Source organism: Hylobates moloch, unplaced genomic scaffold (genome assembly GCF_009828535.3).
Source record: "Hylobates moloch isolate HMO894 unplaced genomic scaffold, HMol_V3 SCAFFOLD_6, whole genome shotgun sequence".
NCBI lineage: Eukaryota > Metazoa > Chordata > Mammalia > Primates > Hylobatidae > Hylobates > Hylobates moloch.
The window spans coordinates 88,979,838-88,997,464 of NW_026652281.1; the positions used below are offsets into that span (position 1 = coordinate 88,979,838).

The window sequence follows — 17,627 nt, forward strand, 5'->3', positions numbered from 1 at the left end:
TCAGGAAACAACAGGTGCTGGAGAGGATGTGGAGAAATAGGAACACTTTTACACTGTTGGTGGGACTGTAAACTAGTTCAACCATTGTGGAAGTCAGTGTGGCGATTCCTCAGGGATCTAGAGCTAGAAATACCATTTGACCCAGCCATCCCATTACTGGGTATATACCCAAAGGACTATAAATCATGCTGCTATAATGACACATGCACACGTATGTTTATTGCGGCACTATTCACAACAGCAAAGACTTGGAACCAACCCAAATGTCCAACAACGATAGACTGGATTAAGAAAATGTGGCACATATACACCATGGAATACTATGCAGCCATAAAAATGATGAGTTCATGTCCTTTGTAGGGACATGGATGAAGCTGGAAACCATCATTCTCAGTAAACTATCTCAAGGACAAAAAACCAAACACCGCATGTTCTCACTCATAGGTGGGAACTGAACAGTGAGAACTCATGGACACAGGAAGGGGAACATCACACTCTGGGGACTGTTGTGGGGTTGGGGGAGCGGGGAGGGACAGCATTAGGAGATATACCTAATGCTAAATGATGAGTTAATGGGTGCAGCACACCAACATGGCACATGGATACATATGTAACAAACCTGCACATTGTGCACATGTACCCTAAAACCTAAAGTATAATAATAATAAAAAAAAAATTGTAACATGACTTTTGCAGCTATACAAAATATTTAAAATCTCAAGTATTCACCCTAGATAGAGTTATTATCTAAGCATTTTATCTCATCCATCTTAATAATTGCAAATATGAAATCTAGATCTTTCTTCCTATGTTACTTTTGGGAAATCTGTTAACATTTTTGAGCCTTACTTTTCTTGTTTGTGACATGAAGGGTGTGGGGATGACAGAGATGACACTGTTAGATGGACTAAATAAAACAATGTATATAAACTGGCCAATAAAGAGCTTGGCACACAATGGGATGCCAAACAGATGTTAAAATACGTACTCATAGATTTTAGAATTAGATTAAAATTCTTCATTTTCCAAAGGCTGTGCCTTTTGTATTCTTGTGTAATTATCCCCTGGAAAGCCTTGAGTAAAGATACCAGATGTAATGTAATTTCATTAATGAAGGAGAGTAAAATAGCACAGATTATAACCAGAGGACAAAACTGAAGAGCTCATTCCAGAAACTACCTGGAATAGTGAATAGAGGATGACAGAGCCAAGCAACCTGGGGTTTTTAATTCTGTCATTTACTGGCTATTGTGACATTGAGCAAGTGGCTTAATGTTTCCAACTCATTTATAAAATGAGCTTAATAATCCCTCTCTATTTCTGTTTTGTTTTTGATGATATGAGATAGCATTTGTAAAGCTTAGTACAGTATCTGGCATTTAGTAGGCGTTCAATACAAAGAAGCTATTTTTAAAATAGTGTTAATTACATCTAAAATAAAGACAACACAGACTTCAAAGTTCAATCTTACATTTGGATTCTGGCTTAAATGAATTGCTAATGTTTATTAAAATCAGCCTCAGAAATAAGTCAGGGTAGTATATAATTAAAATGAAGAGTTAGTCAAATAGAATATGTTTGTAAATGTACACTTTGGTAGAAACCAGATATTTTTTCATAGATAATTATATTAAGTACTTCTATTTTTTGTATAGTACAGGGATAGAACTAAAGGTAAAGTAAAAGAAATGTAGGACACTATCTCTTCCTTTTAGTTGACCGGTAGACAAGACCTGCACATTAAAATATGAGACAATACGTTCAATATTTTGCTACACAGAACATTATAGTTAATAAACGTTGGAAAAGAGGAAAGTCATTGCTTTCTGGAAACTTAGCCAGCATCCTGTGGAAGAGATGGGATTGAACAGGATTTGATAAGAGGACAACTAAATAATTGTCTTTCTAGAAAATAGGGTTGTTAGAAGGGGTAAAAGAAGGGCAGGGAATAGCATGAAACAGAGACTAGATGTCAGGAAAATGGTATTTTGTGGTAAGACTGACCTTGCTAGTGTGTAAATTCTTACTGGGACAAATGTGTAGATCAAATCTTGCTTAGGAAAGCTAAATCTTAAGTTATGAAAAGCATCAAAAACAGATCTAGGGCAGGGGTCAGAGGTTGAGAATCATGTTGATTCAAGGCAGTTCATTTATATTAGACTAGGAAGCCATGAGAAGTATGAAACAGAATGGTTACTTACCGTATGAATTAAGTACCTTTTTGAAACTGAGATGGGAGGAAGGTTGTGACTTCTGTGAAGTTACACAGCTCGCCAGAAGGCAACACCTTATTCAGGAATACACAGGACTTGCTCAGTAAATTCTCCTTGAATGACTGAAAATGCATTTTTCATTATAAACATGTAAACTATTTTAAACAAGCATCTCACCTTTAATAATATGTCCTTTTAATAAAGAGAATTCAAGATTATGTACTCTTTAAGGAAAAGTGTTTTATTCATCTTTGAACCATCATACTGTATAGTACATAGCTGCTTAATAAAATATCTATTAGAAGAATTGATGAATGCATGGAACTGTTTCATTCATACCCCTTACAAACATTTTTGTTGAGTGCCTACTGAAATGAGAGAAGTCAGTTTAATTTGGTGACTAAAAAGTTACTGGAATCTTAAAGAAAATACCTTAAGTAGGTTGGGGCAGGAGTGGACTATGGGAAATCGAAGAACTAGTTACTCATGAAAAAAAGGAGCACAAGAGAGATCAGTCTTTTAAAAGTTCTGATGTTATAAAAAGGACAAAGTGTTGTTTTCTCTGAGACAGAGTCTCATTGTGTTGCCAAGGCTGGAGTGCAGTGGCGTCATCTCGGCTCACAGCAACCTCCGCCTCCCGGATTCAAGTGATTCTTGTGCCTCAGCCCCCCAAGTAGCTCGTATTACAGGTGCCCACCACCACGCCCAGCTAATTTTTGTATTTTTAGTAGAGACATGGTTTTGCCATGTTGGCCAGGCTGGTCTTGAGCTCCTGACCTCAGGTGATCTGCCCACCTCATCCTTCCAAAGTGCTGAGATTACAGGCGTGAGCCACTATGCCCGGCCAAAAGTTTAACATTTGTTTGTTTGAGTTAGGCCATATTTTTAAGTTTAGAAAAATCTGGCCAGGTGTGGTGGCTCACGCCTGTAATCCCAGCACTTTGGGAGGCCGAGGCAGGTGGATCACAAGGTCAGGAGATTGAGACCATCCTGGCTAATATAGTGAAACCCCATCTCTACTAAACAAATACAAAAAAATTAGCCGGGCGTGGTGGTGGGTGCCTGTAGTCCCAGCTACTTGGGAGGCTGAGGCAGGAGAATGGCGTGAACCTGGGAGGCGGAGCTTGCAGTGAGCCGAGATCGTGCCACTGCACTCCAGCCTGGGCGACAGAGCGAGACTCCGTCTCAAAAAAAAAAAAAAAAAAAAAGAATAATGTAGAAAAAGATATTTGGCACAAAAAGCAGAGATAAATGATTTAAAAAAAAAAAAGCTTTTGAAACTATAGGAACTAATGGGTTCAAAGAAAGGGGAAATGTTTAACTTAGGAAAAAGGCATGCTTTCTTCTCCAAGGAAGGAAGAGAAGATGTGTGAATATCAGGAAAAAAAATAGAGAAGATAGGTCAAAAATTGAAAGAGGCCTAGGTTGTAATTCTTCAGGTTTTTAAATGAGAGGTGGGGATGATATTTTTAGTCCAAAAGTTTCTACATTAAAGATGTATAAAATAAGAACTAACACTTACGTATATTTAGGAAAGGGATTACTTTCAATTTGTTTAAGAACTAAATTTGTATCACCATTTTGCATTTTTAATTCAATTAGGTACTTCCATTCAACCAACCCTTGGTGCCAATGGTGTGATATTAGACAACCAACCTGTGGTCAAAAAAAGGCGAGGAAGGAGGAAGAATGTAGAAGGTGTTGACATCTTCTTTTTTAACAGAAATAAACCACCTAATCATGTAAGTAAAGCAGTACTTAAAAACTGATCTTTGGATTCAAAATTCAATCCTAGTAAATACACATATTATTGTTTTGTGAATGTTTTATAGACTATTAATAAGGAAATTAGAAGTGTACCATATAGTTTTAGATGATATCTTAGAATCTTAGCACTGTCCAAGAGTGATAAAAATTTTAAGTGTAAAAGATTTAGCAGAATTTTTAGCAACAACTTATTTTTTCTCTTCAAAAATAATTGCTTTATTGAACCAATATTAGAATGATAAAGTATGGAAATAAAGATACCATGTGGTGTTTTTTTTTTACAGGTTTCTTTAGGCTTAACCTCCTCACAGATTTCCACAGGGATAAATCCAGCACTATCCTATACTCAGCCTCAAGGAATTGCTGATACAGAAAGTCCAGTTCCAGTTATTAATCTTAAAGATGGAACAAGACTTGCAGGAGATGATGCACCAAAGAGAAAGGATTTGGAAAAATGGCTTAAGGAGCACCCAGGTTATGTGGAAGATTTGGGAGCTTTTATTCCTGTAAGTGACACCTTAAAACTCCTGTTATGTTTTATTTTTATGAATTGTCAGATCTGTCATGATGAAGCATAAATTCTCATCCACTTAGGCTAAATATGTGCTCTGCCTAAGACCTAGGAGAATTAGGAAAAAATGATTACCATCTTTCCCTTGATACAATACAATGTTATTTTCCATTTTTCCATTCTGCATTCAATGAGTATTTAATAATAAAAATCACTTCCAATATAGAGTACTATGTTAGACCCAGTGAAGGTTGCTAAGGTATAAAACTTCCAATCCTTTCTCAAGCAGTTTATTTTAAAATAATAATGATTATAGTAAACATGTATCAAAACTTAACTATGTGCCTGCAGTTATGCTGACATACTTATGCACACAACATGCATTACCTCATTTAACACAATAACTTTATCACGTGGCATTGTTATAACTGTTTTTTGTTTTTTTGAGACAGAGTCTCGCATTGTCACCCAGGCTGGAGTGCAATGACATGATCTCGGCTCACTTCAACCTCTGCCTCCCGGATTCAAGCGATTCTCCCACCTCAGTCTCCTGAGTAGCTGGGACCACAGGTGCACACCACCATGCCCAGCTAACTTTTGTATTTTTCATAGAGACAAGGTTTCACCATGTTGGCCAGGCTGGTCTCAAACTCCTGGCCTCAAGCAATCCGCCTGCCTCAGCCTCCCAAAGTGCTAGGAATACAGGCGTGAACCACCGCAACCAGCCTATAACTGTTTTATAAATGAAATTAAAACACTTAAGTTTTAAGTAAATAGTGCAAGTCCACTCAGCAAACAAACTCTTAAATCCGGAGCCCAAACTACTCCTCTTAAGCTCTTCTTCAAGCTATGAGTATAGCCTCTATGCCCCGCCAGATGCACAATGAGTTTATTTTAATCAAAGATGAGCCTGGGCATGATGGCTCATGCACGTAATCCTAGCACTTTGGGAGGCCGAAATGGGCAAATCACTTGAGTTCAGGAGTCTGAGACCAGCCTGGCCACAGGCCACCACATCCAGCTAATTTTTTTAATTTTTACTTTGTAGAGAGAGGCTCTCACTATCTTGCTCAGGCTGGTCTCAAACTCCTGGCTCAAGCGATCCTCCTGCCTCAGCCTCCCAAAGTGATGAGATTACAGGTGTGAGCCACCGCACCTGGCTGAATATTGCAATCCTAAAAATAATGGGAATCCTGAGTTGAACACTGTAACTTCCTAACATGTTGAAGATAACATTCATTTATTCAATTAACAATTTCTTATTGAGTGATTACTATGCACTACTTATTATTTTAAGAGATTGAGGATATAGCAGTAAACAATATAAAGTTTTTGCCGTCATACCTATACTCTAGACTCTGAAGAATTCTTATACCTTTCTCTTTATCACTGCAAAAGGGCCTTTATTAACTTTTTAAACTTGTATATCCATTCATCATTTTACCTGCAAATATTTTATCATAATATTTTATATCACTTTATTGTAAAGATTTGAAAACATATTTTTAAGGGCAGCATTTGTTTCTCCAAAGATTATAAGATGTAATTTGTCTGCTTTCCCAAGGAAAAGCATTTTCCTATGTAAAAATCACCTTACATTAGTGATTTCTTGGATCTCACACTCTATTGTAGTATTTCTGTAGCTAAATAATTATAACGTGGTGGAGAGTATACTATAATAAAGGTATGTATAAAGTCTCATGGGAACAGATGTAAGAAAAATTAACTCTGCCTAGGCAGAGTAGTTTCTGAGGAAAGATAAAGAAAATAGAGCTGACATTTGTCTGGTGGATGAGAAAAGAGTAAGTAGGCATTGACCAGGTTAACACAAGAAGAGGATGTTCTAGGCAATATAGAATTATTAAGAAGTTGGCCGGTTGCGGTGGCTCACGCCTGTAATCCTAGCACTTTGCGAGGCTGAAGCGGGCAGATCACCTGAGGTCAGGAGTTAGATCACCTGAGGTCAGGAATTTAAGACCAACCTGGCAAACATGGTACCCCATCTCTACTAAAAATACAAAAATCAGCTGGGCATGGTGGTGGGTGCCTGTAGTCCTAGCTACTCGAGAGGCTGAGGCAGGAGAATCTCTTGAACCCGGGAGACAGAGGTTGCCATGAGCCAAGAGCAAAACTCCATCTCAAAAAAAAAAAAAAGTAGAAAAGAGGATATGACTGTAAGGCATATTCATAAAACAGTGACTAGTCTAATATTCCAGAGTATGTGGAGGAGTGAGTGGGCTAATAGTAAATAAACAATGAACAGAAGAGGTGAATTGAGTAGGTTCAGGCCATGATGGGACTGGTATGCTAAGCTGAAGAGTTTGAGTGTTGGTTTCCTGAAAATATTTTTAATTGGCTGGAAATACCTGCAAACATTAAGCCCTGTTTTGTTAATAGGTGTATGGGGAAGTAGCATGGTTTGATGGGATGAGTTTTTATTTTTATTGCTAGATATGAGTTGTTGGGTTTTTTTTTGTTTTTGTTTTGAGACAGGGCCTCACTTTGTTCCCCAGGCTGGAGTGCAGTGGCACGATCATGGCTCACTGCAGCCTTAACCTCCCATGCCCAAGCAGTCCTCCCATCTCAGCCCCAACAAATACCTGGGACTGTAGGCGTACACTACCATGGCCAGCTAATTTTTTTATTTTTTGTAGAGACGGGGTCTTGCCATATTGCCCAGGCTTCACTTTTTTAATGTATAATTTGAAGAAAAGATTGATATGATACTTTTTATTAAAATAATGTTTGGCCAGGCATGGTGGCTCACATCTGTAATCTCAGCACTTTGGGAGGCCAAGGTGGGAGGATAGCTTGAGCCCAAGAGTTCAAGATCAGCCTGGGCAATGTGGCAAAACTTTCATCTCTACAAAAAGTAAAAAAAATCAGCCAGGTATGGTAGCACACACCTGTAGTCCCAGCTACTTGAGAGGCTGAGGTGGGAGGATCACTTGAGCCTGGGATGTCAAGGCTGCAGTGAGCTGTGATCATACCACTATTCTCCAGCCTGGGCAACAGGGAAAGACCCTGTCTCAAAAAAAAATAAAATAAAAAAGTTTAGATATTTTTGAAATGTAAATAACCAAAAGGTAAATGCTATTAAATTACTTGGATCAGCTCATTTTAATATCTTGAATTGTTTTGCACAGTTAAAGACTTTTAAGATATGTCTTTATCTATATATTTTAGAGAATGCAGCTTCATGAGGGAAGACCCAAACAAAAAAGACATCGTTGCAGAAACCCCAATAAACTAGATGTGAATAGTCTCACTGGAGAAGAACGTGTTCAACTGATTAACAGAAGAAATGCTAGAAAGGTATTTTAATGTTTTTTTCTTAATCTTTTGTATCGATTCAATATTTAAGAGATCTCCAGAACACTATTTCATTATGCGGTAGTGTTTTCTAGCAGACCTGGAAATGAGTTAAATCTGTCAGATTTCTGAGGGAAGACATGCAGTATAATTTTATGCAGTCTAATTTCAAATCTTGCTTCATTAGCTGAGCTATTACATGAAATAAGTCATTTAACACATCTGTGCCTAAGCAGTGCCATTGCACATGATTGTACACTTATACAAGGCCACTACATCAAAAACAGTCATTCTCATCAGGGGTAATTTCACCTCTCAAGGAATATTTGTCAGTGTCTGGAGACATCTTTGGTAGCCACAAGGAGAGGATACTACTGGTATCTAGTGGGTAGAAGCCAGAGATGCTGCTAAACCTCCTACAGTACGTAGGACAACTCCCACAATACCAATTCACAATGTCTGTACTGCAAAGGTTAAGAAACTCTGATCTAAGAGGACACCATTCACATTATAGCCATCATAAATTTATATATTTATCACTGCAATTTTCTGTCAGATGACCTTAACGTGTCTTTTTCTATCAAAATCAGCATATTACATAATTTCTGATTGATGAAACTAGAATGTCTTAAAGTTACCTTGTAGACTAATGCCACCTTTGTGGCTTATCTTCTTTTACTGAATGATGAATGATAGAGTGGAGATTTTTCAGAAATAGACTTACATAGATTTCTTGTTTTATGTTTGGATTAATATGTTTCTCTTTTACCTCACAAAATAAACAATAGAAACCGGTGACACTGTTTTGTATATGTATAGCTTTGACACACTTTTTTATTCCGATGAGCAAGCAACAAAATAAATAGGAAAGAAAAAATGGCGTTAGTGTAAGAAGATCACATTTCTCATTGCATTATTTTTCTCATACACTAAATTACCTTACATAAGTCTAGTTCTGATTTACTGTCTGTTAAATGCACTCACTGCTAGGATAAAAATACCAAAAACATTTGAATTTCTCATAAGAAATATTGGAATTAGAAGAAAACTATTTTAAAATAACAGTTGTTTTAGTATTGTTGGGTATACCAACTCTTTAAAGTTAATGTTAATTTTTCCCACAATTTTGTAGAGATAGCTTATTTAGCTTTTGTTAGTATTTTAAAGTATAGCATACATGTCTTAAGGAAAGAACAAGGTGACATTTCAGTAGCATTTTACTTAATTTTGTGCTTGTGTAGATTTTGTTACAAATCCTTCTACTTCATCTTATACCAAAAATTCACATTACTAAATATTATGAATGAGTTTGTCTTAGCCAATTTTAAGGAAATGAAACAATTTGAATTTTTACTTGTTGGGTTTGATATTAAACATTCTAAATTTTATTTTTAATTGTTGTAACTTCATGAGAGGTTTGTTCATGTTCCTTAATTTGTAGAGTTTCTAATTGTCTTGAGTCTCTCGGGTACAGGCTTAAGGATTGATGAGTTATTAAGGAAAAGAATCTACCTGCTAAATCCCCATAAACCCCCAAGAGGGCCTCCATTTTCAGTAGAAGCTTAATGAAGGAGATAATAAAAAAGAGAAGACAACAGAATTACAGAGACTAAGTAAATACACTTATTTCCTTAAATGTACTTATTTAAATATACTTCTTTAAATATATTATATAAATAAATATAAGGAGCTGGGGGTGTGGTGGTGCACACCTGTAGTCCCAGCTACTCAGGGAGCTCAGGAGGGATGATTGTTTGAGCCCAGGAGCTCAAGGCTGCAGTGAACTATGATCACATCACTGCATTCCAGCCTGGGCAACAGAGTGAGACCTTAAGAAAAAGTGAGTGAGTGAGTCTCCTTAAAAAAAAAAAAAAAAGAAAGAAATACCACGTAAGAATATTTGTGTTGGGTGCAGTGCTCAGGCCTGTAATGACAGCACTTTGGGAGGCCAAGGTGGGTGGATCACCTGAGGTCAGGAGTTCAAGACCAGCCTGGTCCAACATGGTGAAACCCTGTCTCTACTAAAAATACAAAAATTAGCCAGGCATGGTGTGGGCACCTATAATCCCAGCTACTCAGGAGACTGAGGCAGGAGAATCGCTTAAACTTGAAAGTCAGAAGTTGCAGTGAGCCAAGATCATGCCACTACACTCCAGCCTGAGCAACAGAGTGAGACTCCATCTCAAAAAAATAAATAAATAAATACTTATAGGTAATATAACTGATCATATTAAACCCTGTCTGTATCCTATCAAGATATAGTATTTAATTATTCAAAGTGGCATAAAAGAAGAAATTACTCAATAAATATTTTTAGTCTCTAAAGGGATGTTAAATTGGTAGGTATAAATCATTTGTCCAAATGTAATATTTTCAATTTAAATTTCAAAATATTATTTTGTCTCAGTGTCATATTATTACATTTTTTTCCAAATTATTCACTTATGATTGGTTAATTATATCATACTTCACATATGAAAGATATATATAATTTTATACTTTTAGGGTGTCAGTGTATATAATCGATAACAGTATTGGTTTTTGAGACCTAGGTTTGTATCCTGACTGTAACATGTACTCGCTAACTTTAGGCAAATTATATAAATTCTCTGAGGCTCAGTTTCTTCGTTTGAAAAATAGAAGTAATACTGTCTCCAAAGGAGGTAGTGAGAACTAAAATAAATTTTACATTTACTTAGCACAATACTTGGCATATAATAACTTATATTTATTATGTGACAGGCATTATGCTAAGGTACTTGAATTGTCTCATTTTATCTTTATAAAACCCTATGAGGGAAGTATTATTGTTATCCCCATTTTACAGATCAGAAAATTGAGGCTGAAAGAGATTTACTGATTTGCTCAAGTTCACATAGCTGGTAAGTCTAACTCTAGAGGGTGTACTTTTAACTAGGCTATACGGCCTGTTCAGCATGGTAGTTATTCATTTTACTGTTCTAGTTATTCTACTTAAAACGTTTAAAATTTACATTATCACATGTTTATATATTACATCAGTAGTCCATAGGGTCACGGTGGGCCTTTTTAATATAATCATAAAGATTATCTAAAGTGGTTCAAAAAATATGTATTTTAAGGAAATAAACTCTGTAGAGCATACAATAAAAGCAATCAAGAGTTTTCTATGTAATAGTGTTTTAGTATTTAACAATCTGTTTCTAATTTACAGGTTGGAGGTGCATTTGCTCCCCCTTTGAAAGATTTATGTAGATTCCTAAAAGAAAATTCAGAATATGGAGTAGCTCCTGAATGGGGAGATGTTGTTAAGCAATCTGTGAGTATTTTATGAATACTAACTCATACATTATTTTCAAATTAGGTGCCATTCAATTATATCTTAGATTAATTATAATTAATAAAATATTCCATGAATTCGTGACAGCATTTTTCAGTTCGCAATTTTTATTTTGCAGTACATGTTGCAAATTTCTCAGATGCTTCTCAGGTTAGAACAGAGAATCAATAAATACTGATTTGTTTTTACATTAACCTCTAAGATACCATTTGAATGATGCCACAAAGAGTAATCAAATATATGAGCAAATATGTAAGAATATTCATCATGGTATACTAGTAAAAAATTGAGAATAAATTAATAGTTCATTAAGATTCTGGAAAGCTATGCAATTTTTTTCTTTTTCTTTTTTTTTCTTTTTTTTAGACAGGATCTCTCTCTGTCACCCAGGCTGGAGTGCAGTGGCGTGACATTGGCTCACTGCAACCTTCGCCTCCTGGGTTCAAGTGATTCTCATGCCTCTCATGCCTCAGCCTCCCAAGTAGCTGGGACAACAGGTGCCACCAACACACCCTGCTGATTTTTGTATTTTTAGTAGAGATGATATTTTGCCATATTGGCCAGGCTGGTCTTGAACTCCTGGCCTCAAGTGATCCACCCACCTCAGCCTCCCAAAGTGCTAGGATTACAGGCCTGAGCCACCATTCCCAGCCTAGGCAACTATTTTAAAAATTATATCTTAGACCTAGTGCAGTGGCTCACCCCTGTAATCCTAGCACCTTGGGAGGCCGAGGCGGGTGGATCACCTGAGGTCAGGAGTTCGAGACCAGCCAGCCAACACAGAGAAACCCCGTCTCTACTAAACATACAAAAATTAGCCAGACAGTAGTCCCAGCTGAGGCTGAGGCAGGAGAATCACTTGAACCCGGGAGGCAGAGGTTGCAGTGAGCCAAGATCGCACCATTGCACTCCAGCCTGGGCAACAGAGGCAAGACTCCATCTCAAAAAAAAAAAAAAAAAAAAAAAATCATATCTTAGAAGAACATCTAAAGGGAGGGAGAGAAAGTTCACAGTATATTAAAATCAGTAGTATTTCTGCTCTTGGGATAGTAAAACCTACACATATGCTAATGGTGAATAATTAATAGATATTATTCTTACAGGTGTCCAAATGGAAACGGCAGGCTATAAAACTAAGTTCGCTGTGATTCTGTTTTTTTGTTTGTTTCAGAAAGGGAGGTGGGGGGAATTATAGAATGTGTATAATTGCACAAGGAAAAAAATAGAACACATACTGAAATGTTAGCAATGGCTATCGCTGAATGATGAGATGATGGATTTTTTTTTTATATTTTTTGTTGTGTTTTCTGCAATAAGCCCTGATGCCTTTGTAAAGAGAAAAAATAAGTTGATTCAATTCAAAACAAAATTAAACAATAGTCGAATGAGTCTTGTCTTAAACCACTATCTAGAACTGCATTGTCACAAACAGTAGCCCCTCAGTAGCCACAAATAGGCACATGTGGCTGTTGAGCACTTGAAATGTGAATTAACATTAGTGTAAAATACACAGTGGTTTTGGATTTTGAAGACTTTGTTGGAAAAAAAGAATGTAAAATATCTCAATTTTTATAGATTACATATTGAAGTGACAATATTCAGATTATGTTCTATTAAATAGACTGTATTACTAAAATTAATGTCACCTATTTCTGTTTTACCTATTTTAAATGTGTCTACTATAAAATTTTAAGTTACATATGTGGCTTACATTGTATTTCTATTAGATAGTGCTGTGCAGTGATTCTAAACTCTTAAAACTTCTAAGAGTTCTGGGACCCAGAAAATCATGGGAGAATTACATGAAAGTAGCATAGATTGTTTTCTGTTGTCCTGGACTTTATGGTTCCCAATCTGCAAGTGCTACTGCAGGTGATCTTACCCCACTTTGAGTATCTTTTTGAGCATGGCTCTATCTCCTTTATTCCCAAAGTAAAATAATTCGTATGAAGCATCTTACTTTAACCTTAACCTTTCACTTCCTCTATTCCTTCTTTATTGTTCTTCTCAATTAGAAGGGAGCCACTTCTTTGGTCTTCTAGAACAAGTGATGGTGTGAAACACGTAAGGGTTATGGAAGTACCCATGAAAAAATTCTTTTGGACCTTATATTTTCTGGAATTATACTACAATTTTATGTTTTATAGTATGGAGGAAGGCTAAAGACCTCTTTACTCACTTATTCTGTGATAAAATGAAAAGTGGAAGAGCTGTTTGAAGCTACCACTTACATAAAATTAGGTTATTGCTATTATAATTGATTATTTAATATCAGTACAGAATAAATTTACAAATAATTACCTATTTTTCATGGTTATTTTTATGATAAGCTAATAACTCTTTATTTTCATGTAGGGATTATTAATGAATATATATTTCTTCCAGGGATTTCTTCCAGAAAGCATGTATGAACGTATTCTCACTGGTCCCGTTGTGAGAGAGGAAGTAAGCAGGCGGGGGAGACGGCCTAAAAGTGGAATTGCAAAGGCCACAGTAGCAGCAGCTGCTGCATCTGCCACCAGTGTTTCAGGCAATCCTTTGTTAGCCAATGGGTTACTTCCAGGTGTGGATCTCACAACTCTTCAGGCCTTACAACAAAACCTACAAAACTTGCAGTCACTGCAAGTAACTGCAGGGTTGATGGGAATGCCTACCGGCCTTCCTTCTGGAGGAGAAGCTAAAAACATGGCTGCTATGTTCCCCATGCTGCTGTCAGGAATGGCTGGATTACCAAATCTGTTGGGCATGGGAGGACTCCTGACAAAGCCTACGGAATCTGGGACAGAAGACAAAAAGGGAAGTGACTCTAAGGAGTCAGAAGGAAAAAAAGAAAGGACAGAGAGCCAAAGTTCAGAGAATGGTGGAGAAAACTCTGTGTCAAGTTCTCCTTCCACATCCTCTACTGCTGCATTAAACACAGCTGCAGCTGCCAACCCATTAGCTCTTAACCCACTGTTACTATCTAATATACTTTATCCAGGGATGCTTCTCACTCCAGGCCTTAATCTTCATATTCCAACTTTGTCCCAGTCCAATACTTTTGATGTACAAAACAAAAACAGTGACTTAGGCTCGTCTAAGTCTGTAGAAGTAAAGGAAGAAGATTCCAGAATTAAAGATCAGGAAGACAAAGGAGGAACTGAACCAAGTCCTCTCAATGAAAACAGCACAGATGAAGGTTCAGAGAAAGCTGATGCTTCATCTGGATCTGATAGTACATCATCGTCATCTGAGGATTCAGATTCTAGTAATGAAGACTGATTCCCAGACTCTGCACTTAAAATATGAACTGATTTTGGATTTTTTCTTTAATAGTTAATTGTAAATACCCCAGTGTTGAGTGCATCAATAACTTACTGACCGAACATTTCAGTTATTTGTTTAGAAGTGCAAACTGCTTTCAGAGACGTTTTGCATGTAATATTTCTTAAGATTCATAAGTTTCTGAACTCGTATGTACTATCAAATACATAAAGGTGTAAAATTACAACAAAAGGCATTATAATTTTGTTGGGGGTTAATTTTATGGAAATTATGCTCAATAAGAGTTGTATATTTAATATATTTGCAGTGAACACAGAATACTTTATGCATATTACTGATTTAATTTGAATATAGTTTTACAGCCTCCTTGACACCTATAATTTACAGATCAAAACTCAGCAATAATTTGGGCAGCTAATGAATGTCATGAAAGCTGTAGAATCTACATCACCATCCATTGCTTTAATTACATGAAAATGCTCTAGTGTTGTGATGCACTGCTGATGTTTCCAATTCAGGTACAAGTATGTTTTAAAGAAGAAATAAGTTTCCCAATCAGCCAATTTAACTGGCTACCTGTTACCTCAGCTGAGTTAGTTTAGGAAGTTTACATTCATTTCTAATTCTATACTTGTTTTCAGGGGTTTTTTAAACACATCCTATATATCATGTTAATCTGGCAAGAAATATGACTTGCTTTTTGCTGAGCTTAATTCAGATATCAGTAAAATTAAGTCATAAAATAATCATGTGTCATGTGACTTTGGCACCCTATAGACATACTTAGTTTTAACTTTTCAAAGTTTGGCCTCCTATGAGAAATAATCATGTCTCAGATGAGTAATGTCTGTTTCCAGGGTTCAGAAAAGGCAAACTCATGAAATGCCACTGAAAAGAACTTTCAACACAGCATACTTCATGTAAAAGAAATTGTTTGTTTGCTTTCTTTGTGTAGATTTCTATTTGTGTTTTATGTCATGGAAATATTCCAGAATTAACAGATAATAGGGGTAAAGTAATATGCAGATAGTCTAAATTCATTTTAAGTTTCTAGGTGTAAGCAGACTAAATGTTGCCCAGAATCAGTGTTGGGTTATCAGTTTATATTAAATATACTGAGTTGCCCATTTTGAAAATGCACTTTGAATAATCTCAAAAAGATGTACAAGTTATACCTGTAAACCACAAAAGTGAAGCCTAAGGCTTCTGTTCAATTTCATAGAATCCTTTACCATGTAAAATTTGTCTGATATTTGATTTGTGATACAATTTCTCCTGCTAAAGCTGCTATTATTCTGACAAGGTAGAGGTCCAGGTTCACCTTCATATATATTGAAAACAATTAGTACTGAATTGGACATAAAAATATTGACATTCTAAGGAGAGATATATGTTAGCATTTTTCTGGTACTCAAGTAAGTTAGTGGTAAAGTCTGCAAGGGCGTAAATTTAGGGGGAAAATGTGTCCCAGTTCTCTCCTACAGAAAAAATACTTTCAGTATGTTTTGATAAAACTGTTGCTTCATCATGAGTTAGTCAATGGTATCAGGTTTTCCAAGACCTTTACCAGTAAATTATGTTTCTGTATGTAAAATAACCCCTTATTAGAGAGACAGTGTTATATGTATTTACAAAATTATATAAGTTCCATTGGGATTGTATTGATTTTGTATTTTCCCAAAATAGTACTTTGAATTGATAGTCCTTTATGCAATGTCTTAGCAATAGTCTCTATAATGCCCATCCAGGAGAAGTGGGTAGTAATTCTTCATCATGAAAATGATATATTACATATTTAGTATCTTCCCTTTGCAGTATTGCACTTTTGTTTAACTAGAATACACCTATGAGATAGCCAAAGTTTTTCAAACACAGTTAACTTAGTTTACCGGTGGAATATTTCAACACCAACCACATTTCCCTTCCTCCCTCTAATTCTACCCACATGATCTTTATTCCTTCCTTTCGCCAATTAAAAAAAAAAAAAAAAGGAAAAAAAATCTGTAGATCTTGTCACTAAAATCTAATTTATATCAAATTTATGAGAGAAAATATTTTCCTAATTATGGTCAAATAAATTCGGTTAACATCCTAGTGATTCTCTTTCTATGTAATAAGGCAATTACAGTTTTCAAAGCATTAAGTCTAACATAACTTTAAACATTTTCTTAGGTTTCAAGACACTTCTATTTAATATTCATTGGGGAAAAGTTGTCCAGCTATCAGCTAAGAAAACACATGCAAATATGGTTGTGTAAAGTTAAGGGTTATAAGGAAAAAAAAATCAGTAGAATTACATAATACTAAAGTTGCAGTTGAAAGGATATCCAAGTATGTGTTGGTAGTTACTAAAAGAATTATAGCTGTTATTGCCTTGTATTTATAGCCCTTGTTTCAGGTTTTATGATTCAAGTCTTAGTCCAATCTTTCTTTTGGACATTTGCAATATTTACCAGTTGTGTTTTGTGTAGTCTGAATTTGCTTTCTGTAGTTGAGCAAACGTCTTAAAAAGTCATTTGTAATTTATTAAATTACTTTCTATGATGTTCTATAGAGCAAATGGAAGTTTAATTATTTTTTATTAAACATATTCTTTGACTACCCATGATGTCAGCCTCTGTACATGAGAATACTTTTTAAAATTGAATTTTATATAGAATTTATCTTATTCCAGTTATGACAGACACCATAGTTGTAAATCTTTAAAAGGAAAATATACCTTGGAAGAATTTTTAAAACAAAAATTGGCTATAATTTTATCCACAATATCTTAAATGCTGTCAATTTTTCATTTTGATTTAATTTTATTAATGTTGTTCATTGATATTGGTGGTTGCAAAAAAAGAAAAAGCTGCTTCTTGGGCATTCAAATTATTAAACCCCAATTTTGCAGCCCAATCTCAACTTCATGCTGAACATTAAGTATTATTTTCTTAAGTTTTTGGACTTTTAAAAAAATTCAGAAATACTCAGAGATACACCTCACCTCTTTAAGAAGTCCATTTTAGAAATCAATAATTATTTTTTTCCCTTAGTCTTAAGAGTGTTTCCTAACTCATTGCCATTGGTAGTGTTCTTTGTAAACATTAAAGAAAATAGTTTTTCCTCTAATTACAAAACTAAAACAGTGGAGTCTCATACTCATTTAACTTGAACACATTCAACTACACTTTCACGTTTAGAAAACCTTTTTTTCATTTTTGTACAACATAACGTATAAACACAAACCAACTGCTTCATC

General features: G+C 35.7%; 1 protein-coding gene across 14 annotated transcripts in view; it reads left to right on the forward strand.

Annotated features, from left to right (window-relative positions):
• Positions 1-16,987, forward strand: part of CHD9 (chromodomain helicase DNA binding protein 9) — a 282,887-nt gene extending 265,900 nt beyond the window's left edge. For 8 of the 14 annotated variants that reach the window (XM_058440973.1, XM_058440976.1, XM_058440974.1 and 5 more), the window contains 5 exons: positions 3,816-3,955; positions 4,265-4,486; positions 7,678-7,806; positions 10,997-11,101; positions 13,508-16,794. In XM_058440973.1, the coding sequence (XP_058296956.1) occupies positions 3,816-3,955; positions 4,265-4,486; positions 7,678-7,806; positions 10,997-11,101; positions 13,508-14,383 (1,472 nt within the window). In that variant the 3' untranslated portion in view covers positions 14,384-16,794. The other 6 variants (XM_058440975.1, XM_032157338.2, XM_032157341.2 and 3 more) reach the window with 3 other exon arrangements.
• Positions 16,988-17,627: the final 640 nt, after the last annotated feature.